The 23,591-nt window shown below is 42.6% G+C and overlaps 1 protein-coding gene across 1 annotated transcript; it reads right to left on the bottom strand.

Annotated features, from left to right (window-relative positions):
• Positions 1-1,071: 1,071 nt before the first annotated feature.
• LOC310773152 (uncharacterized protein) lies at positions 1,072-22,182 on the bottom strand. Its single transcript, XM_083633063.1, has 18 exons — positions 22,121-22,182; positions 21,681-21,760; positions 21,461-21,535; positions 21,189-21,282; positions 18,347-18,509; positions 17,570-17,709; positions 16,648-16,780; positions 15,069-15,198; positions 12,664-12,804; positions 8,656-8,769; positions 6,049-7,371; positions 5,651-5,851; positions 5,179-5,360; positions 4,214-4,331; positions 2,604-2,867; positions 2,391-2,489; positions 1,993-2,247; positions 1,072-1,229 (listed from the first exon to the last, which is right to left on the bottom strand). The coding sequence occupies exons 2-18, from the start codon at positions 21,693-21,695 to the stop codon at positions 1,221-1,223; spliced, it is 3,456 nt and encodes a 1,151-aa protein (XP_083489189.1). The 5' UTR covers positions 21,696-21,760; positions 22,121-22,182; the 3' UTR covers positions 1,072-1,220.
• Between the last annotated feature and the right edge of the window lie 1,409 nt (positions 22,183-23,591).

The following is a 23,591-nucleotide window of genomic DNA, read 5'->3' as shown; positions in this document are numbered from 1 at the left end:
CTTATTGTGGTTCAGCAGAAAGTGATTTACTCAAAGACAGTGCACAGTATTTGCACTGTCTTATTATATTTTGTCCGTTGTTGTAGGGCCGCAGGGAAACATTGGAAAAGAAATGAAAAAACTATCAAATGTGAAATTAGCATGCACTGTAGCAAACAAACATAAGCAGGTAATCTGAAAATATATTCAGCTATCTTTTTACGCTACCTCATTGATGCAAGGCCACTAGAGCATATTTTGATTGATTCTTTTCATAAAACTAAACCTGAATGATTTATAAGTCTAAAATGGATTTAGGAGATTGTGGCTATGTAAAAGAGAAAGCAACAAAATGATCACATTAATGACATATTGATAGCCCTCAAGTTTGTTGCTATGGTTTAGACCCAACCTGTCATTGCCGTCTCAGGCCAGATGGGGGAGACATTCCCAGATTCTCTGGCAAGTTGGACAAATGAATAGTCAATCACCAACTGGTGCATTTGAGGAGTTAGTTGCATGTATCCGCCTTTCAACACCTGTCGGAAAATGCCTTTACACGAATGGAATATCTGCATTGAAATGTGATTGAATCATTTATTTCTAAATGTCTGGTACAACTCCTTACAACTCCTTTGTTAGTGGAGTTGGAAAAATGGCTTGTCCTTTTCTCGTCCAACAATCATTGTGTGGGTTTACTTTGATGACTGAGCCATTATTAGTTTTCATTGCAAAATAGACATGTTGCATTGTACTCAACTGTATTGATCAAACTATGGTTACAGGTGGTTGGAAGAGAAAAGGCTATTCTTATACTGCAAGTTTTTTTTTAACTTTAACTCAGCCATCTGATAAAGTAGGCCAAAAGTCAGCAGAGAAAACATAAATTGACCACATTGACCATCTTTAACTTCATCTCTCAGAGAATGCTGTGTGAAAGTCACATTTTTAAATACTAACTACTAGTTGTAATACTGCAATGTACTACAATACTAACACAATAAATCAGGTAATTAGTAATCAGGACTTTATATGACAATAGATCTTTATTAGAAAAACACATGAACAGTAAACATAATACACATACCCACTCAAATTGACCTATATCCACAATAGTGATTTCTTATTAGAATAGAAGAGATCAACACGACCGCAAGACGGAAGCAGCACAGACTGAGGACGATTAGATGTAGTCTCAAATTTGGCAACCAGGCCTCAGATCTTGAAGTTATGGAATCTCGTCATCTCATCTGTAGAGTAAAACAAACAGCAACCAGCAGATTAAACCAACAGCACACGCAGATAAACAAGTTCTTACACAATGTGAATATAACAAATATTACTTTGTGCAACAGTGCCACCCCTGTGGGAGAAGTCTTTGCTCCAGTACGAGAAAGGCGAAAGTGAGCATCCCATACAGTAGGTTGATGCATAAAATAAAAACCCTATGAATGTTATTAAGTGAGCACCGATGACCAGAACACGTGTGAAAAGAAAAACCACAAACCAAGGTTAAATGTCCTTATATTGACACACCAAGGCCCTGAAAAAAGTTTTCAATTGCAGCAATTAGCAACAAGGTAGGCAATGACATGTTTTTATTTGGACTACCGGTAGTTGAGCAGGTTCGGTCACTTTTCGGTCAGTTTTTCGATGATTAAATAACTTAGTGAGTGTGAATCAATGAATGGTTAATGGATCATTCGCCTATTTCACTTCCCACCCAATTCATGCATTTTGTGTCTAAAAGGCAGGAAGTAACACAGGTGCAAGCAAGACATTAATGAGGGTTTCCAACTTCCAATCCATTTAGGTGTTCCAGTGTCAGGGCCCTCATTAATGTCTTGCTTGCACCTGTGTTACTCCCTGCATTTTAGACACAAAATGGGTGAATTGGGTGGGAAGTGAAATAGGCTAATGGTGTGTTCCTCAAACATTTCCCCTTTTCCAGAATTTCCCTTCAGGGATAAATAAAGTACTCTCTCTCTATTCATCTATCTATCTAGTGTTCACCTTGTGAGTGCTGGCCGTCAGGCCTGGGGACTTGGCCCTGCTGCCGGTGGCTCGCGGAGACTTTCTCGGTCCTTTAGCAAGTCCCCCGTGTCCTGGGGACTTGCGGGAAGTCGTCTGAGCGGGCGACTTCCTGGAATTTTTGCCTGGGCATTTCTGGGTGGAGGTGTGCAGTTTGCTCAGCCATTTCTGCTGATAGTGGTTCCGTTTCTTCGGGGTGTTGTCAATGGTGAACACCGTGGACTCCCTGCGTGCAGCCTGAGAGAATCACACACAGTGCAATTGTGAGAGGAGCGTGCAAAACATACAGTATGTAGGGCTGTTTTCGAGACAACGTACAGTGTGTGTGTGTGTGTGTGTGTGTGTGTGCGTGCGCATGTGTGTGTGTGCAAGAGACTCACTGGAATGCTGGGGTGAAGTTGAGAGCTGGAAGGTCCACTGTTCACATCTTTTTTTTTTGGAGTGAGGGGACGGGAGAAACAGCTGGCCTTAACCTTTTTCTGCCAGATTGAGATAAGGAGACAAATTGCCAACATTATATCAAGCAGCACTATGGAGTGCAACATGTAACAAATATTCATGGTCACCAACAACAAAACTAAAAGCAAACCAACCTCCAGAGGGGACTGAGGCAGGGACGACAGTGTGCATGAAGGCCTCTTTGTGCTGCTGGTTTTTGATGGAAGCTGGATGGGCATCAGTGAGTGACAGTGGGAATGAGTAGCGGCGACTGTCTGTCCCGTCATGTAGGAGAGACCGTGGGAGGTGAGAGAGTCTTGCAGCTGGCCAGGCATCATGGACGCCCGGCGCATTGTCTCAGACGGTTCGCCCGTACGGAGTTCATCTTCTGTGTAATCCAAGGTATGGCAGAGTCCAGGCTGGAGGAAGATACAGACAGGAATTTACTGAGATTGGTGGGCGAGGAATGAAGGGGACAGAGTGCGAGTCACTGAGACACACAAACTTTTTACATCAAAAAACGATTAAACACTCAGGTGTAATTATGCTGAACAAAGGTACTTTTCCCCCCTGCACACCTAGCTGAAAACAGACTTACTAATTTAATCATATAAATCAACTAGGAATCTCACGCGACTGATGACTAGGCTCACCTGCTGCACAGGCTCGCTAGCGGCCTTGCCCGCCCTGCAGCTCGCCAAGCTGTCCCTGCAGCTTGTACACACAGCTCGGCCACTGCGCGACCTCGCCTGCCCTGCAAGCTTGTCGCCCTGCAGCGTGTCGCGGCCTTGCCTGCTCTATGACATCGTAATTAAGGCAATCACCCAATTAAAAAATCTGGCTCTGTCAGGTCATCCGCACAGCCCAGGGGCGGAAGCCATCGTCTCCGTCTGGTTCCTCCCTACTTATACTCCCATCAATTATATAGCTTCAGACTGATGACATCATCACTAAACTATAGCCTCAGCCTTAGGGCATTAGGGCAATTAATCTGCCCTAATAAAAAAATCCAGCTCCGTCAGGTCACCTTTACACACCCTGAAGGTTTCAGGGTCACATGAATGTGATCTCAGGTCTCCAGAAGAGACGGATCAGCAATGAACACTACAGTCGTGTTTGGCTGTCAGGATTGAGATTTAACTTTAGAAATATAAACACTTTTATATACATACACTACTGCTTATACAATATAAACACATTTACATACATACACTACTGCTTATACAATGTGTTTTTAATTTAAACAAAGCCAGAGTATGTGTTGTCTTTAGCATTTAGCTTTGCAATTCCTTCATTGCAGCACTCTATGCACACTAATATGAGAGAACAAACAAGAGTTCTCAAGTCTGGGGCATTGTGAATTAATTTGCATAGAATAATTAAATTACAGGAGTTAAGTGAAAATTTACAAAAGAATTGTGAAAATTCATATACTTTCACAAATGTCCGTTCCTTGTATTTAGTAGATGCTGCTCAGTTAACAGACATGAATTGTAGTCAACAATTTTGTCAACCGATGGCTCCTAAGTGAATCATCTCACCATTACTGACTACCGTAATCCGAATTTGCCTCTTGAAAAACTCTGTGCTGTGCCAACTGCACCATGTAAAGTACAAGAGATAAAACTGCATCTCTGACCAAATTGCACTTCTAATTGTGTAAAATATATTATGTGTGTGATCGCATGCATTTAGTGTTCAGACAGTGTGTGTGTGTGTGTGTGTGTGTGTGTGTGTGTGTGTGCAAGTCTCCCTCTCTACTTACCCCAGACTCCACGGGGTAGCTGCTTTTCAGATGGGGAAGGCAGGTCTGGTTTCTAGCCTGGAGTTCAGCAAGCCTCCAATAGTCGTCACTTGCACGTGCTGCCGGTGCTGATGGTTTCCTGCACGGTCAGAAACAAGAGGGCATTAGACAGGGGTTCCACTGTGGGCCCGATTTAACGTTACCTTTTTTTTCTTGCTGGTTACCTCCGCCACACAGTTCACTGGGCCGAGTTGGCAGGTTATGTTCTTGCCCCTGTTTTTCAGCAGGATATCTCAAAAAGTTATTAACAGATTTGCTCGAAACTTGGCAAAATTAACTTTCCACACCCACCGGCCAAAAGGGGGCGTGGCAATGGGCAAGTTCAATCACTAAGAGGCGCCTAAGGTAAAACAAAAAAGTCTGGTTTCATGAGCTGCAATTGGACTTGCTGTGGAGAAGTAAGCAGGAAATACATGGAAAACCCACAACAAAATGTAAAATATATTGTTATATTGTGGTTAAGGGACCTATTTGTACAATTCATTGATATTCAATTACTTCCAGACAGAAGGAGTCAGGAAATTTGATGACAACATGTTCCTGAGATTAATTGGGGGAAATCTACAGGGGGAAGAGACCAATATCAAATCCTCCTGATAGGGCAAAAAGCATCCCCAAGTACAATGGAAAATAAATTGCAATGTTATGTAGTCAATAGTCAAAATAAGGGCACCATATGAAGCAGGAAAAGTTTAACAACTTGCAGTCAACACTCATATATATATATACAGCATATATATGCAACATTTATTTATGTTGTTGTATGCAGATGGGAAAAAGAATGGTGGATGAGAATGGCTCTGAGCGTATGCGGAAGTGGACCTGACTTTGTCCCTCTATTTTTTGGAGACTAAAAAAAAAGTGCAGGGCAATTGCACTTGAAATTTCCACAAATTTCATGTGACTTGTATTGTGAGGTACATTACCTTGTGGCGTTGAGACGGTCTTCCAGAGAGCTATCTTCCAGGCTGTCAGAGCTAAAGGTAGAATGTGGCCCAGTCAGAACACTGGTCCGTGTGTTCGGAACCTCGAAGTACATTGACTCAGTTACTCTTTCATTACAACGGAGCTTGTTCTTCTCCCGCACGTTACGGTCAGTATAGGCCAGCTGAGACAGAGATATAGGCAAGGTTGAAATTAGGGTCTAGTGCTTTCCCAAGGTTGCACAAAACTAAAATTTCTCCATTATCCTTCAATTATTTGTAATTTTAAAGTTGTTCCGTTATTGCATTTATTGGCTACATTTTATAACATTGATACTAAACATTTTGACAGTTACTAGGTACAGCACTTTGCATAGCAGAACAGAAAGTATTTCCATCTCTTTTTCTGTGACCATGCGTCTTATTCAATGTGTATAATCAATGTGTGTTTCTCATGTTTCAAAACAGTACCAACCTGTGCTTTCAAACAAGCCACCTCGTTCAAAAGGTTCTTCTCATTGCTTTGGGCCTTCTCCAAATCTAGCTGCAGCCGCTTGTTTTGTGTAGTGACAACCTTTTGTTTATATTCCTCATCCTCTAAGGAGCGCTGTAGTTCAGCCACCTGGCCCTGGCTTTCTTGGAGGAGTCGTTTCTTGCTATTGTAGGCCTTATCCCTCTGTGATATTATAGAATGAACATATAGCTTAGTCCTAATACAGCACATGTAGGAAGATAACATGGCCAGTGACATTAACAGACTGGTCAATGGAAGTAAACATCCAACTATATTATTTACATTCGCCCATGCACAAGAGAGAAATTGAAAACTTCAAAGTGTGTTGTGTTCAGTGGGATCTGTGAGATCACACTCACCTGTGCCTTGTAGTGGTCTGATTTAGCAAAGAGTTGTTCCTGCAGGCCTCTGCTGAGCTTCTCCTTTTCTTCAGCTTTCTTCTTCTTATCCAACAGCCTCTCTTTCTCAATTTTCAGTGAGGCCAGTTCATGCTGCACTGCCTCCTCAGATGCTGCATTGCGCTCTTGAAGTGTCTCAATCTGCAATGTGTTTTCCTGCTGCTGCTTTGTCAACAAGTTTTTCAGACCTAGGATCTCTTCAGAATGTGTACAGCTCTCATTGTTTAGCAGGATCATCTGTTCTTCTTTAGCTTGGATCTCTTCCTTCATGCTCCTTATCTCCTCCTGAGAGGCAGCCACTTGTTGCTGCAGATTTTCTTTCTGATTAGCACTCTCCTGCTCGTGTCTGGCGAGCATAGCCGTCTGAGCCTGAAGTTGTTCCTCTGCCTTTTTCAGAAAGTTACTCATACTTTCTACTTGCTTTTTCAGTCCTTGGATCACTTGCTGTTGCAATTCTGAATTTGTGTAACTCTCATTCTTCAGCATGACCAGCTGTTCCATTGTACCCCGAATCTCCTCATTTAGCCTCTTCACTTCTTCTTGAGAGGTTAGTATCTGTTCTTCAAGTGCCTCCCTTTGTACCGGTAGATTACCCTCTTGTTGGGTTGTAGCCAGTAGGTCTTTCTCAACTTGAATTTGACGTTCAGCCTTTTTGAGAGAGCAGCTGGTCTCTTTTTGAGAGACCAGTAACTTGATCAGCATCTCTTCTTCAATCTCCTCTTTGGCTTTTCTAGCAATGTCTGTTTGAAAGGAGACTTCCACCTGGTTCTCCAAGTGTTGGATCTCCTGATGTAGCAGTGCGGACTGCTCAGAGCTGTGGTCCTTCAGGTTATCAAACTGCTCCTGTTTAGAGTGGATCTCCTCCTTCAGTCTCCACATCTGCTCCTCAGAGGCTGCAGTCTGCTGTTCAAGTGCCCCCAACAGTCGAGTACACTCCAGCTGATATTGCTCATCTTTGATTTGAGCATCCTCTTCAGCCTTCTTCAGTGATGTGTTAATGCTGACAACTTGGAGCTTGAGATGATCAATCTCTTTTTGAAGAACAGCCCTCTGCTCAGAGCCTTCCTTCTGCAACCTGGACATTATTTCCTCATTGGCTTTAACCTGTTCTTCTGTTTTAGACACGTGTTGCTTCAGGAGCTGTTTCAGGTGAGTGATTTCTTGTTGATACTCTGCCAACTGCTGTTCTTTGGCCCGAACCTCTGCCTCTGCATTCTTCAGGGAACCAAATGCACTTTCCAGCTCATTCTTCAAATCCATGTTTTCCTTCTCCAAAGTTGCATTCTGTTTAGACAGTTTGTGGAAAGAGGAGTTGTGCAGTGGTTATGAGATTTACAGTCAGGTCCATAAATATTTGGACATCGACACAATTTTCATAATTTTGGCTCAATCAATCAAGATGTGCTTTAAGTGCAGACTTTCCGCTTTAATTTGAGGGTATTTCCAATTACTTTTGGTACCCCGTAAAAAGGGGTGGCCACATATAAATTCCTACACATATAATTCCTACACCGTTCACCTGATTTGGATGTAAATGCTCTCAAATTAAAGCTGAAAGTCTGCACTTAAAGCACATCTTGATTGTTTCATTACAAGTTCATTGTCATGGTGTACAGAGCCAAAATGATGCAAATTGTGTCAATGTACAAATATTTATAGACCTGCCTGGGAAAAGGTCATTTTCAAAGTAAATACACACCAGGAAGTACTGATGACCGCACACAGCACATGCACCTCAGGCAAACGCATAAGTAACTTTGGTTCCACCCAGTGGGCAAGCCAACCCCCTTCCCTCTGATGACGTGGAAGTTAATTGAAAAGCTGTGGTTCCTCAAATGTCCACTAGGCTTCGGGGGCAGTAGGCATTCCCCCATGTTAAAACGCCCGACGTTGTAACAGGATTAAACATCTTTCCAGTGAGGGGCAAAACACGGTTTTGGTCTATATAGCTAATTTCACCTTTTCATAACAACTGTAGGGGGGTAATGTCTTATATAACTTGCCCGTTTGGGGTAAAATAGATGATAGAAAAGGGGGTGATTGACAGATCGCCAGTCCAATGATCACGCAGCTTGCCGATCACGGACCAATATCAGGCGGAGCTGCGGCTCTGGGAAACTCCCATCTCACGTGAGGTGCGGAAGGACTCAACCCACTCTGCTGACGAAAAATCAAGATGGTGACGGCCAACGTTTGAACTCCCGCCAGGGAGAAGAAATGTAATGGGATAGCTACGTCCATATTATTTATGTGTCTGGTTCCACCACGTTAGTTCTGGCTATGGATTTATTTTGAAAATTACCGTTTAAAACTTGGGATGAGGATTTCATGGCGTGGTGAGAACACGAGTCACAACATGTACATGTGAGTTGTTTCTGGCGCTGTTGGAATGTGTATTTTTGGTGACTGAACAGAGGTAGGCAGCTGTTCCCATTTAAAACCATTCAGCTGCTAAGCTCACCAGCAAGAGGGGTGAAACACACTTTCTAATGCACGCACAGTGAAGAGAAAGGCATTCCAGTTTTACTAGATTTTGACCCATTACAGATATATATATACACAATTTACCTCCATTATGGGCCCCATGTTCTCTCCGTTGTCTTCCATTATGACTCTGCTGAGTTCATCTTCCAAAGAATCAATCTTGCCCTGTAGGATCTGAGTTTGCTCACTCAGGAGCTCCTGAGGATAAAGGAACGACATTAGTAAACTTCAGTAGAGACTAGGGCTGCACGATTAATCGTATTTACATCGTCATCGCGATATGAAAATGCGCGATGAACACATCGCAAAAGTCCTTCCTCTCTCTCCTCGACTGTTTTCACCTCACCCAGCACATCAACTTCCCCACCCACACCAAAGGCCACATTCTTGATGTAGTCTGCTCTTCCTCTCTACCCATCTCCAACCCTCACCCTCTCCCTGACCACCACTGCATCCTCTGCATCCTCTGCTCCCCTGCCCTTACCCCGCCGCCCCAACAAACGCACCATCTCCTTCCGTAACATCAAATCCATTGACCTACCCACTCTCTCCCAGACTATATCCTCTGCCCCCCCCCCCTGATGACTATGCCACCCTCCTCAATTCTGCACTCACCGACTCCCTTGACTCCCTGAAAACCTCCAGTCTCATTCACCTCCTCCTCCCCCTGGTTCACTCCCCAACTCCGCACGATGAAACAGACCGGCCGGCAAACTGGAAAGACTTCACAAGAAAACCCACCTCACTGTCCATGCCGAACTCTTCAAACAGCACCTCTCCTCCTACCGTGATGCACTCCTAGCCGCCAAATCTGCCTACTTCTCCACCCTCATCAACAGCACCAACAGGAACCCCCACACTCTCTTCTCCACTGTCAAAATCCACTCCTCCCTGACTGCCTCCATCGCCAACCCCTCCGCCCCTCCCCCCCCCACTATCATCTCCCCCCCCGACCTCACTGCCTTCTCCCCTGTTGACTCCTCCCTCATCACCGACATTATCACCGCCTCCAAGTCTTCCACCTGCTCCCTCTACCCCCTCCCCACCCCCCTGACCAAGGCCTGCCTCCCCACCCTCATCCCCCACCTCACTGCCCTTTTCAATCAGTCACTCTCCCAAGGTCACGTCCCCTCCATCTACAAACTCGCCGCCGTCACCCCCATCCTCAAAAAGCCCACCCTCGACCCCACCAACCTCTCCAACTACCGCCCCATCTCCAAACTGCCATTCCTCTCCAAAACCCTCGAGCGCATCATCGCCACCCAACTTCACTCCCACAACCTCTACGAACCCCTACAGTCTGGCTTCCGTCCCTACCACAGCACCGAAACCGCCCTCTCCAAAGTCATCAACGACCTCCTCACCTCTGCTGACTCTGGTGCCCTCAACATCCTAGTTCTACTCGATTGACAATTCCATGAAAACTGTATATAACAGCATTATATTTTGGTCTGTGCTGACTTTTAAAATGGCAAGGTAGGTTAGGCCTATATTGTATTGCAGCTAAACTTAAAACTTGCATCTTGTCTGAAACGTTTCCTTGCATGGCTCATTATCCATCCTACCGTAATGGCATAGGTACTGTGCTGGCTTTTTGTAAATATTTTATAATCAACATCTTTTAAAGCTAAAGCCAGTCAGTGCTATAGCAGGGCTTGGAGAAAAACACACACTTCACTCTAAAAAGGACCAGCGCACGCCAAAAATAAACAGATTAGAAACCAGATAATTTCAGTGTACTGTAATCTCAAAATGGAAATATTGTTATTGTATTATTATTAATGAGAAACAGGTGACACTAGATAGATTAGCGGAAAACTTGCTGTAACCAACACATAAGGTCTGAAATGAGTATTACAGAGCTGATCTTTAGGAGAAATGTCCTGAGGAGCATGCCCCCGGACTCTAGTAGTCAAATAATGCAGGAAATGTGTTCAAAATTAACCCAAAAGTAGTTACATTACTTTAATATTGTGATACTTGGATAACGTTTAATATTGTGATACTTAAAGTCCCTGGAAACCAAAATCCACAAAAACGTTCTATGTTATTTAGGGTCTTATGTTAGTAATTTTGTGCCTCCGAAATTATTATACATTACTTTCAACCGACACTTTTCTACAAGAGTCTACAAAGTCCCTTTATAGCATTATTTGGTGTCGCACCACCGGATGTCCAACTAAATAACTATAAATGCAACATGATGGCATATTGTACTTTGTTAGCCAGACGACTAATACTGTTTAAGTGGAAAGACCCTCTTCCTCCCACTTCCTCTCAGTGGATTAAAGACGTTATGCAATTTCTCAAACTAGAGAAGATCAGGTACTCGATTCAAGGGTCCGTATTAGGGCTGTTGAAACTAATTTTGATATTCGAATATTATTCGAATTTAATAATTATGAACGAAATTCGATTATTATTATTTTTTTTAAACGAATTTTTTTTTTTTTTTTTTTTTAGAACACTAGAACAGTGAAGTTCTGACAACATACTTGAAGAAAAGAGTGTTAACTGAAGTTGACTGTTGAAGCTGCTATACTGAATGTAAACCTGTAGCTCTTAAGTGCAATACGTGACTGATTTTTTTTTGTTCATGGCTCATTGTTGTTTTGGCAAAGTTTACTTATTTGTTTATTGATAAGGAGCTCAAACAAAGGCTGTGTCTTTTTTTATTATCAATTATTTTATTTTAGCATTTCAGACAGCACCAATACATCACTGATGAATATTAACTAAGCTCTGGTTATCTGACCTATTTTCTAATGCAATGACACATTGTACTAGGAACATGTTTTCTTAAATAAACATCATTGCTGGACTATTTGTGATAAGCCTAATATTATTTTGAATATTCATCCACCATTCACTTTTCCCATCTACATTTGGTAAAATGCTTAGAAAAAGTTTTACTTGGTCAAACCCAAAGATTCAGCTATATTTAGAATCAGAACATAACATAAGAGAAGACAACAATTCACTCAGACCAAATTTTTTTTTTTTTTTTTTTTTTTTAAATTCAATTAAAAATTAATTAAAATATTCGAATATAATTCGAATATTAAAATGTATAAAGCACTGAAATTCGAATTTGATTATAGAGGGAGATTGACAGCCCTAGTCCGTACTGAGATTTTTTGCCATTTGGCAGCCCTTCCTAACATTCGTGGAAAACATGGAAGCTGAAAATGTAAGGCCTTAATGTATAAATGTGTGTTGTTGTTTTTGTGTTTTTTCTTTCTACAGGTCTGGTGGGGTGGGGTGGGGGGTTCAGGGGATTTGAGTTTGATATTGTAAACTTTGTATTACGAAATGAAAAACCTTGAATAAAGAAACCTTGGTTAAAAAAAAAAGATTCTACAAAGTACTTCCTCATTGAAGACAGCAGTGCGTGAGGTGCTAAAACGCAGGAGCTTATGACGTCATAAGCTCTATATTCGCAGGAGAGTCTCTCTCTCTCTCTCTCTCTCTCTCTCTCTCTCTCTCTCTCTCTGAGCAACGAACACACACACACACGAGTGCTGTGTTCGACACACAGCACTCGATCTCTTTCTCCGTTTCCCTCCCCCCTCTGTCTCGCGCTCTCTCGGAAAACCTGCTGCAGACGGGACACGCCCACACAGTTCGCGGGAGAAAATACACTCTAAAAAAATAATTGATTCTCATGAGTTTTGCCACGACTGTCAAACCTAAATTTATATACTTTGTGACGTTCATCATCGTTCAAATTTGGCTGGTGGCTTATTAACATAGGGTCCTGTGATGTGATGAACTCAAAATGCTAAATAATAAAGAAATATTTCTGGTTTCCAGGGACTTTAAGATTACGTTAAGACATTTTTAACAGGTAACTAGTAATTCGGATTTCATTGTATTACTTGTACAGTTTTTTATCATTGGCAATGGGTAGCATTCATTAGAATAATGGATTCTCAGGGCATCTGGCAGTGTAGAGGTAAAAGCACTCGCGTACTACCGCGGAGATGCGGGTTCAATTCCCGGCAGCGGTACTTCCGGCTTGGTCCCCTTTAAACATGCAAATGCTGCATCAGCTGTAATGGGCCAAATTCATCTGTAAGGCTTTAATCTGACCTTCTGGGCAGTCGCTTGGCTGAGCTCAGACTGTAGGTGGCAGGTTTTGCTGCTCCACTCCGCCTGAGCGGAATGTAGGGTTTCTGTCAGGCTCTTAACCTCAGCCTTGGCGTTGGCCAGCTGTGAAGACGCTTCTCTCAGCTGACGACACAAATAAAAAGGAAGCATTAATACTTAAAATTTTGACTTCTATCCTAAGCAACTTAACAAAAACAAAAAGTAGAACAGGCCAAGCTTAAAGGATAAGTTAACCCAAAAATAAAAATTCAGTCATCTACTCATCCCCATGCTGGTGGAAGATCACGTTACGTTTTTTAGTCCACAGAACATTTGTGGAGTTTTCCAGGCAAACATAATTACAGCATTTTCCTAAACAGTTGAAGTGAATGGTGACCAACTTCAAACGTAAAAAAAAAAGTATCACACCCAGGTGTTGAAGTTGATTTTGTGCTAGGGATGTAGGTACTACCGGTACTACCCCCGAACCGCGGTACTATTGCTGTAGAACAGGTTCTATACTAAGATTTAAAAAGACCGGTACTTTTCCGACCGCTGCTATGACTGATAATGGTCAATATGAGCCTGTCTCTTTAAGAAATGCGCTGGAGTGAGTGACGTCATATCCACATGTCAAGCGGTGAGGAAAAGAGTTTGAGGAAAAAAAGCAGCTGAGCACTGAGCAGACCCGCGCACATTAAAAGCAAACTAGCAAAGTAGGCTATGGCTAAACACAAAGCCTCTCCCAGCCCAGTTAGTAGCAGCAGCCAGCCGATCTACTATGAATCACCTCATTCAATGGAAAGGAATTGCTTCAAAATGTCCCCATTCGATGGGGTGGAGTAGATCGGGTGCAGCAGCTGTGCCCTTTCACAGTTTACATCTAACGTTATGTAGGCTACTTTCACGCATACTTCAGTCAGGGTTATCGACAGTCCATATTATTGCCTCTGCACGTTTCCCGACGCTACAGTGAGAAAATGCGCTCGTTAACTAACGTTACAGCGGACTCCGCTGTACTAACGTTACAGCGGACTCCGCTGTACTAACGTTTACAGCGGACTCCGTTAGTTAACGAGCGCTCACTGTAGCGTCGGGAAACGTGCAGAGGCAATAATATGGACTGTCGATAACCCTGACTGAAGTATGCGTGAAAGTAGCCTACATAACGTTAGATGTAAACTGTGAGTAATACTGCCTGAATGCCCCACCCATGACAAGAAGTGCTAAACTGGAAGTTGAGATTACTGAGTATAAACAATTTAGAGACATCAGCCCTGCAGAGGATCCCCTGGCATGGTGGAAGCAACACCAGACAGACCTGCCCATCTTAGCTCAGTTTGCTAGACAATATCTCTGTATTCCAGCATCAAGCTGTGCATCTGAACGTGTTTTCAGTACTTCTGGGAATATCTGCAGTCCAACAAGATCTAGACTGACCGAGGAACATGTTGACACCCTCGTTTTCTTGGCTAGGAACCTGAAGAAGACATTGGGATGGGAGGGACTGAGTGAGTAAACTGAGAGTCAGCCAAACAGTGAGTCTGTCTACCACCCATAGGAGAACTAGGGTTTAGACTGAGTAGGCTGGGGGACAGAATGGGAATATGAAGCCAGTTATGCTGCTTGTTGAAGAAAAAAAGATTTGAGTTTCTGCTGCTATAGTGTTTTATTATATTATTATTTATTTTATTTATTTTATTTATTTTATTTATTTTATTTATTTTATTTATTTTACTTATTCCCATTTCCCACTGTTCAAAAGATTTGTGTTATGTTACTGAGTGTGTACTTATTTGACAAGTAAAAGTTAGACAGAATTTAAATGCCACCAATTATTTATTTATTGTTGTTATTGGTGTTTCTCTGAGTTTTTGCTGCTATAGGCTAGTGTTTTATGGTCATTTTATTTTCACTGGCATTACTTTATTTTACTTACCGGTATTCTCACTGCTCAAAAGGTTTGTTTTGTTCAGCATTTAAATGCCACACCAATTTATTGGTGTAATTGTTCCCAAACTCTTAAAATAAAGCCAAATCTTGACATTGGACAGTTTCACTTTTTTTTTACAAAAAGTATCGAAAAGTATCGAAAAGTATCGAAATACAAATTGGTACCGGCACCGAAACAGAAATTTAGTACCGCTACAACCCTATTTTGTGCATGTCCATCTTTGCATGTGTGCATTACCGGCTTGTGTGTTTTGAACCGCTCTCTCCATAGCGTGCCAAAGTCTCGCCAATGAGGAAATGAATTTGCCATTAATTTCCAGACGCATCTAAAACTGTGCGTGCGTGCATGTACTGTATGTGTCATGCGTGTGACCGTGTGTACATTTATGCGTGAATTACCGACAAAATTTTTATTGTTCTCCACTCCTCGAGACAATACATTACTCTCTCTCTACGCCTGCCCTCTGCCTCTGCCTGTCTGTGCAGACTGGGGTCAGGGCCACACCCCCTGCCCTGTGCCTCTGCCTGTCTGTGCAGACTGGGGTCAGGGCCACACCCCCTGCCCTGTGCCTCTGCCTGTTCAGACTGGGGAGCTGGGGTCAGGGACACACCCCTACACCAGACAAGCTGCATTGAGGCTTTTTGTCAGTTTTTTTTTTTACACGTTTGAAAGTTGGTCACCATTCAGTTCAATTGTTTAAGAAAATGCTGTAAATCTGTTTCCCTGGAAAATTCCACAAATGTTTTGTGGGCTAAAACACTTCACTCGACCTTCCACCGTCAAAGGGGTGAGTAGATAACAGAATTTTCATTTTTGGGTGAACTTATCCTATAAAGCCCCAATCAGTAAGATTTTTGACATTTTTTACTGAAATATAACAGCTTTTTAGTCACAGGACATGGTAGATTGACTTTTAATAGGGAGACCCTCGTCTTTATTTATCCCACACTGCCCTCCATTGGCCAGCACTGGGACTAAGCAGTTTGTCTGTCACGTCCCGTAGCAAGAAAAAAGAAAAGCATGCGCGCATGCGCTGTACAGCGGAAGCGCTGTGTTCATGAAAACGAGGAAGTAACTCGATTCGGATTTGCTACGAAAATGATGTTTCACGGAACTATGGATTATTATTTCATCACGTGGTGAGTACCCGATGTCACAACATGTACATAGAGCTTTCTGGCGCTGTGTTTTGTTGACTTTGAACGGCGATATAGTTATCGATACTAATGCACGCAGAGGGCGCAGTTGGAAACTTACTGAATGGGGCTTTAACATCACTATTATTTCAGTTCCCATTGTTTCATTACCTTGACAGACAGAACTACATTTTCTTCTGTGAGTGCATCCACTTTATGCTGCATACGTGCAGAGTCACTCCTGAGGTCTTGATTTTGCTTTATGACCTCACGCACACGCGTTTTTAACCTAAGAGAGACAAGTGAGCAGTGTTTCTCAAACTGTGGCTCAGGCCATTTATACAGTCATAAAAACACTTTAATCAGAGGTCCTGTAGCTTTTTCTGTCTGAGACCCAAATGAGAAATAGTCTCGTTGTACAACCAAAACATTTGGACCTCTACATCCAAAAAAGCTTTCATTATAGTACTTAGATACAAACCGTTCTGAACCAGAAAATGTTCCAAAACATTGTGAATTCTGAAAATGAATTCAGAGTTTAATTCAGAATTCTGCCCCCCCCCTCAGAATTCTGAAATGAAAGTCAGAATTCTGAGTTTACGGTCAGAATTTTGAGGGGAAAAGTCAGAATTCTGAGATCAAAGCCAGAATTCTGAGATTAAACTCAGAAATCTGAGAAAAAAGCCAGCATTCAGGTTTTAATGTAAAAATTCTGAGAAATAAGTCAGAATTACATATTACATGTGACATCATCACTCACTGATGATGTCACTGACAATATTACCGATACCGATGTACCGGAATTTGAATGTCTGGGGTCTCTAGATTTTTCTGACGCCAAAAGTGGGGTCACACACAAGCAAAAAAAGGTTGGGAACCTCCGTCTTAGGTGCTTACATGTCTCTCTCGGTCTCTAGCTGAAGTATTTGTTGACTGGAAACCCGCTCCTGCTCATCCCGCTGTTCCTTCATCTTATCAAAAGAGACCTTCAGCTTATCAATACGGTGTTCTAACTGGTCGATCTGGGATTCTGTGAGATAGATAGAAGTTTACCGAGTTAAGCTGCATTCACACCGACCTATTAAAGTTTTTTGCTGGCATCGAGTTTACATACAAAGTCAATGCAAACGAGTGATTGAGCGTATATTCGCCCGGGAGAAAAATTGCTGGGCGTCCGAGCGACAGAGACAGAGCGATGGGGAGAAAATACGCTCGTCGCCCCAGATGAAATATCCCAACTCGAGCGAAAATACGCTGGCATCAGTCGCTCGCTGATTGGCTGCCGTGTGAGAGCGAGTCAAGGATCACACTGGCTTGGAACAAACCGCTGGTTTATTGTGTGGCAACAAATCGCATTGACAGGCTGACAGCTGACATGAAGTGAAGTCTGTAGTACTACCGGTATGGAGCTCGCGTTGGGAGCACGCCGATAGGCTTAGCTTGTAAACAACGACAGTGGCTCGTAGTGGACAAACATCATGACATTGCGTAACGTTATAGCCCCCACATGTCCGTCAATTCGTGTGCCTGTTGATGAGCGATTTAAACAGAGCGACAGAGCGATTCCAAAGGGTTGAATCAAGTGACAGAGCGAAAAATAAATATCTCGGTGTGAACACAGCTTTAGATGAGAAACATTGTAAATGTACAGTAGGAGGGGAGGTAGGTGGAGTTTTAACAGTTTGAGAAAACTCAATTTATGAAATATTACATAAAACAAATACCGGTACACAAAGGTTTTACCCATTTCTGCCATGAACCGCATCGTTACTTTAACCAACCATAAACTAAGGGATAAGTGTGCTCTTTCATGCTATACCTTTCTCTGTAATTAGGGTAATCTTGGTTTCCAGCTCCATCACAAGCCCATCCCTGTACTCTTTGTCCTGCTCCATCTGCCTTTTCATCCTCCTCATCTGAAACCGAGGCGAGTCCATGACCGCTTGCAGAGGAGACCTGCTAAACGCAAATTAAAATATCGCATTTTAATGCAAAATATTGTTGCAGCAGGGCTGTCCCAAATAAAAAAAAGATTGGATCCGAAGCTTCAGTGAGAAGAATTTGAACATATTCGAAGCTTCATATCATGATTAAGGCTGTGCCATATATCGATATATTCATTCATATTCATATAGTCAAAAATTCAGATTGTGATAAAGGCAATATTCTGACTTGTTCATGTAAGGACATCATACTGTTACGCAGTGTGTTTTGCTTCAATTCAATTAGTAAGGAATTATTTCAATCAATTCATTTAATTAGCTTGTTTACGAGACACAGTTTTGGTAACCTAGCAAAGCATGATGGAATCGAGTGTCCTGAAAATTGAGTGGGTGAAGTACAAAGTCAATTATGAAAGCCAGACATCTCAGCACCTGGCCCATTTAATTTAATATTAAGTGCTGACTCGGACCACCACAGTTTTGGTGTACGCCGGGCCCAGTAGCAATTACAAGTGGACCCTACCCTACATTCCCTAATACAGTGAATTTGTAGGAGTTTGCCTCTGGATTCAAATGCTAGCCTTACACCATTTGAAGACATTTGATAAATAAGACAAGCAAGGTGTCAGGTCAATGCAAGTCCAGAATGATACCTGACTGATGAAGAAGCCACAGTTTCCAGGTCCAAAAACTTGACTTTCTGCATGCGGCGACAGCGCAATACAGGGGACTCATCTGAGAATGTGAGAGTTGACGAACTGCAGGTGGAGGGGCTTGCTGATCCCACACTGTCACACTCAATGGGGGGTTGCAATGCTGAAGTTGATGGAGAAAGAAGAGTTTATGATAGTATGGTTAGTTGACTTCTTGCAGGTTAAAGGGATAGTTCGGATTATTGGACATGAAGTTGTATGAACTCCATACCAGTTGTAGAGTGTATGGGGAGCTGACTTGCCGATCCATCAGTCCCATGGGCGGAGCTCTAGCTTGATCTGAGTGGAGAAAAACGAGTCCCGAGGGACATTTTAGGGTCACGGAGTTATCAAGTTTTACTCCTAAAGAAAGCATGCATGTGTTATTATGACATCTCATTTCATCAATAAAACCGCAGTCTTGCTGTTGATCAGACCGTGCTATTTATTGGCACTACTTTCTGGGTCCGCACACTGCATCCGCGGCGGTCACTAACACTGTGTACAGGTGTTTCAGACACAACGCGCTCTGTAAACGGGCTACTAAAACATACTAAACATGTCTGATTATGAAAGCAATGAAGATATGCTGTTTACGCCAGATTTGAGGGGATGTCTTTATGAACCTGAATACACAGATGAGGAACTTCGTCAGATCGACCTAGAATGGGCAGAGAGAGAGGAGAGAGAGAGGCGGAGCAAGAAGACACAGATCAACAGAGTTGAAGAGCTACTGCTGCCGAGTAGCCTATATATGCTATGTTTTTTGTTTTGTTTTTTAACTGACAACATTGTTAGATTTAGGTAGGCTATTATGGTCTCTCGTACCATGGGTTTTGACACAGCAGTGCTCTTCAGTACATGGGTTTTCCTCTGCTCTGGACGTGGAGGTAAATAATCCTTTTATATGTGAAATGAGCACCGCACACTCAATAGACCCTTCTCACGGGGGCCATTTTGTGTCGAAGAGGCAGGATAAACACAGGTGCAAGCAAAACACTAATGAGGGTTTCCAACTTCCAATCATGGAAGAAGGAAACCCTCATTAGTGTTGTGCTTGCACCTGTGTTTATCCTGCCTCTTCGACACAAAATGGCCCCCGTGAGAAGGGTCTATTGTTTTATCCTCACTGGCTTTGTGTCGAAGCTCAACCTATTGCAACAAGCCAGAGTTGTCTAAGGGCATGATCCGTGACAGGGAAATTATGGAATACAGTATCACTAAGGTTTTGATTGCTACAGCCTGGAAAATCCCAAGTGCGCACCATTTTGTCAACTTGTCTCACTGTTTACAGACAGTGGGCGGCTGTGGCTCAGGAGGTAGAGCGCGTCGTCCACTAACCAGAAGGTCAGTGGTTTGATCCCCGGCTCCTCCAGTCCGCATGTTGAAGTGTCCTTGGGCAAGACACTGAACCCCAAATTGCTCCCGATGGCTGTGCCAGCACCCTGCGTGGCAGCTGGCCGCCTTCGGTGTGTGAATGGGTGAATGTAGGCACATTGTAAAGCGCTTTGGATAAAAGCGCTATATAAATGCAGTCCATTTACCATTTACAGACATACAGAGTGTGCTGTGTCTGAAACACCTACCTAAATAAATACATAGCCCAAGTTAGTGACTGCCGCAGATGCACAAAGCCAGCGAGGATAAAACAATTGAGTGTACGGTGCTCATTTCACCTAGAAAAGGATTATTTACCTCCACATCCAGAGCAGAGGAAAACCCATGTACTGAAGAGCACTGCTGTGCCAAAACCCATGGTACGAGAGACTATAGTACCTAAATCTAACAATGTTGTCAGTAAAAAAATAAATACATAGCCTATATAGGCTACTCGGCAGCAATAGCTCTCCAACGCTGTTGATCTGCGTCTTCTTGCTCCGCCTCTCTCTCTTCTCTCTCTCTGCCCATTCTAGGTCGATCTGACGAAGTTCCTCATCTGTGTATTGTGGTTCATAAAGACATCCCCTCAAAACCTGGCATAAACGGCATATCTTCATCGCCTTCGTAGTCAGACATGTTTAGTATGTTTTAGTAGCCCGTTTACAGAGCGCGTTGTGTCTGAAACACCTGTACACAGTGTTAGTGACCGCCGCGGATGCAGTGCGGAGCCAGAAAGTAGTGCCAATAAATAGCACGGTCTGATCAACAGCAAGACTGCGGTTTTATTGATGAAATGAGATGTCATAATAACACATGCATGCTTTCTTTAGGAGTAAAACTTGATAACTCCGTGACCCTAGAATGTCCCTCGGGACTCGTTTTTCTCCACTCAGATCAAGCTAGAGCTCCGCCCATGGGACTGATGGATCGGCAAGTCAGCTCCCCATACACTCTACAACTGGTATGGAGTTCATACAACTTTATGTCCAATAATCCGAACTATCCCTTTAAGCCCGAACAATGCCTAGCATGCATAGCATTTTGCAGCTGAATCGGGAAAGAATAAGAAAGAGAAAGCTAGAGACACCGCACCACGGATGTACGCCTCCGCCAACAAGTGAGCAGTCTACATCCATGTCTGTCCAGACTCATACAAGCACAAATACATTGAAGCCCACAGTGCAGTAATGTGGCCATTCAGCCTTATGGCACTTTGACCACTAACATCTAATCCGTTCATCTTTGAGTCCAAGCGGGCGTTTGAGCCAAATTTGAAGCAATTCAATCAAAAGGTTCCTGAGATATCGCGTTAATGGCCACGGCTATCACCGGGCAGGCAGAGGCATAAATATGTGTATTAATACTGATGGCTAAAAACACTTAACCACCAATGAATGGAAGGTGAAACAGTTGTGTGTCTTACATTTCCTCCTCAAATAGTCCTCAAGCTGACTGCTGAGGGAAACACAGCCCTTGATCTCCATCACAAAGGTCTCAGCTAGGGTTGCGATCTCCCGCTAACAGAAAAGTTTGGGAATGTGATCAGATCGGCAAAAACAAAACATTCATTACAAACAGCAGGAAAACATCTCCAGAATGGAATAAGTGATATAGCACAACAGACAAAGGAGTGCAAGTAGCAATATTATTGATTCATGTTGATTCATGTGCCAAGCCAGAGGAGCGCTCCCCTACCTCCACATCCCAATCCAGCCTGTTTAGAGTACAGCGGTCATTCATCATGTCATGATACACCAGCAACAGAAGCACCTGATGAGACCACCAGGGACAAGTCAGAATAGAGATACATTCAAAAATATGTAGACATAGTCCACAAAATTGTGTTATTATTTGCAAAGAGATAATGCAACTAAAACAAAGCTGCATAAGAGCATGTTGCCAGCACATACATTACCTTTGACATTTCCATTGGTAGGTTGACTTCATTTCTTATGTTGTCCCATGATAATGAATTTCCATTGAATCTGCAGTCTCCTAACAAGTAACAGACAAAATCAGGAAAAACTTCACCAACAAGTTGCAGACCAACACAGGAGAAGCACTCGGTGTAAAATAGAAGGGAAATGGTTCACATCTTTCAAAAAGTGAACAAACAATACGGCCCAGTGGAGAACTGAGTAAATAATGTGCAGAAGTAGCTTACACGTTTTTCCCCACCTTGGTTTGTACTCACGCCTTTAAACTGAGTTTAAACCCCATGTCTGACACTGTACAATACTGCTGCACAACCCCATCTCATTCATTTCACTAAATTCCAGAACTTGAAAAACCTAGTTTATGAAGATATCTGACAATTAGGAAAAAAGAGGGGGGGGGGGGTGGAGAGAGACTCACTTTCCAAGAAGTTAGTGATCACCTTCAACCGATCATCAGTTGTCTGATCCAAACTGATGGGATATTGGAGATTCGATTCTTTTTTCCTGAGATAAATGTGGCGAAGCAAGAATGACGGGTTAGTTAGGTGTGATCCAAGGTATGGCACAAGCACAACTACCTCACTATCAGGTAAATTAAAGAGGTGGAGGCATGTAGTTCAAAGCCAAATCACCCGACTTCACTTTGTTTAAATTACAAAGACCAATCCTACTCACAATTTGTGAACGAGTTTCAACAGGATTGTCCCATCTTGCAAATCATTGAAACTTAGCTCTCGCTCGTCCAATTCCATGCTGTTTAACTGTAGAAAGATTATTTCAGAAAAGTAATGACAAAGTCCAAGACAGTACGTTAGCTTAGCTCGTAAAATAACACAGGTTAGTGTTAGTGGTGTGAGTGACCCATGCACTTACCCAGCCGAGCAGAGCCTTAACGCCCATGTTGATGGTGACCATTTTCGCTTACTCACACAAAGCGTTTGCAACCTGGCAATGTAAAAACCATCATGTGAATTTGTGAAAAGAAACCTGTAAACGACTCAGTAACGTTAGTGAAACGAGTGAGTCGACGTGTCGTGGACTGTTTATTAGCCTTAGCCAAGTCACAGCAGCTTGCTAACAACAGCTAACGGCGTAACATAACAAGTCCACTCAAACGACTCAAACACATCACTCAAACATTGACTTACTTTAAAGCCACGTCTCTCTTTGCAGTATTGTTAGTTTGACATAAAGTTAGTGGAATCAAGCTAGCGCTAAGAAATACGTTATATGTCCTCGCAGCATAGATAGTACAATAGACCTCGCAGGCAGCTTCTTCCGTGTAATTGAATGAACCAATCCTCTTTCGCTCTTCTTCTTCTTCTTCTTTCTATTTCCGGCAGTTTAAACGCAACATGGCGTATTACTGCCCTCCTCAGTTCTATACTTCAACTACTCCCACAATTGAAAAATAAATAAATAAATAAATAAATAAATAAATAAATAAATAAATAAATAAATAAATAAATAAATAAATAAATAAATAAATAAATAAATAAATAAATAAATAAATAAACACTATATCCTCTGATACAACTCTGATTCATGCAGAAATGTCAGCACTGCCTCTGTGATCAGCTGGTGGTTCTTATTCTTCAGGCCAAAGAAAGATTTTAGAGAGAAAGAAGAAACTCCTACTACTGTTAACCTCTTATAAAAGATTTCCCTTTCTTTCCTATACCTTCTACATTCTAGGAAAACATGCTTCACAGTTTCAGGCTCTCCACACTCACACCGCCCATCTGGATGTTTTCCCACAATGAACTAGGTACTATTCAATCCACAATGACCAAGCCTCAGTCTACATATTGTAACGGGTTGGGTTTGTGTGCTGCTGTTGTGTGTTGTACTGTGCTGTGCATGGGGAGTTACGGGGGGTCTGTGAAGGC

Source organism: Poromitra crassiceps (assembly GCF_964638095.1).
Source record: "Poromitra crassiceps genome assembly, chromosome: 3".
Classification (NCBI taxonomy): domain Eukaryota; kingdom Metazoa; phylum Chordata; class Actinopteri; order Beryciformes; family Melamphaidae; genus Poromitra; species Poromitra crassiceps.
Note: the sequence above shows the minus strand (reverse complement) of the source record. Positions and strands in the feature narration are given on the sequence as shown.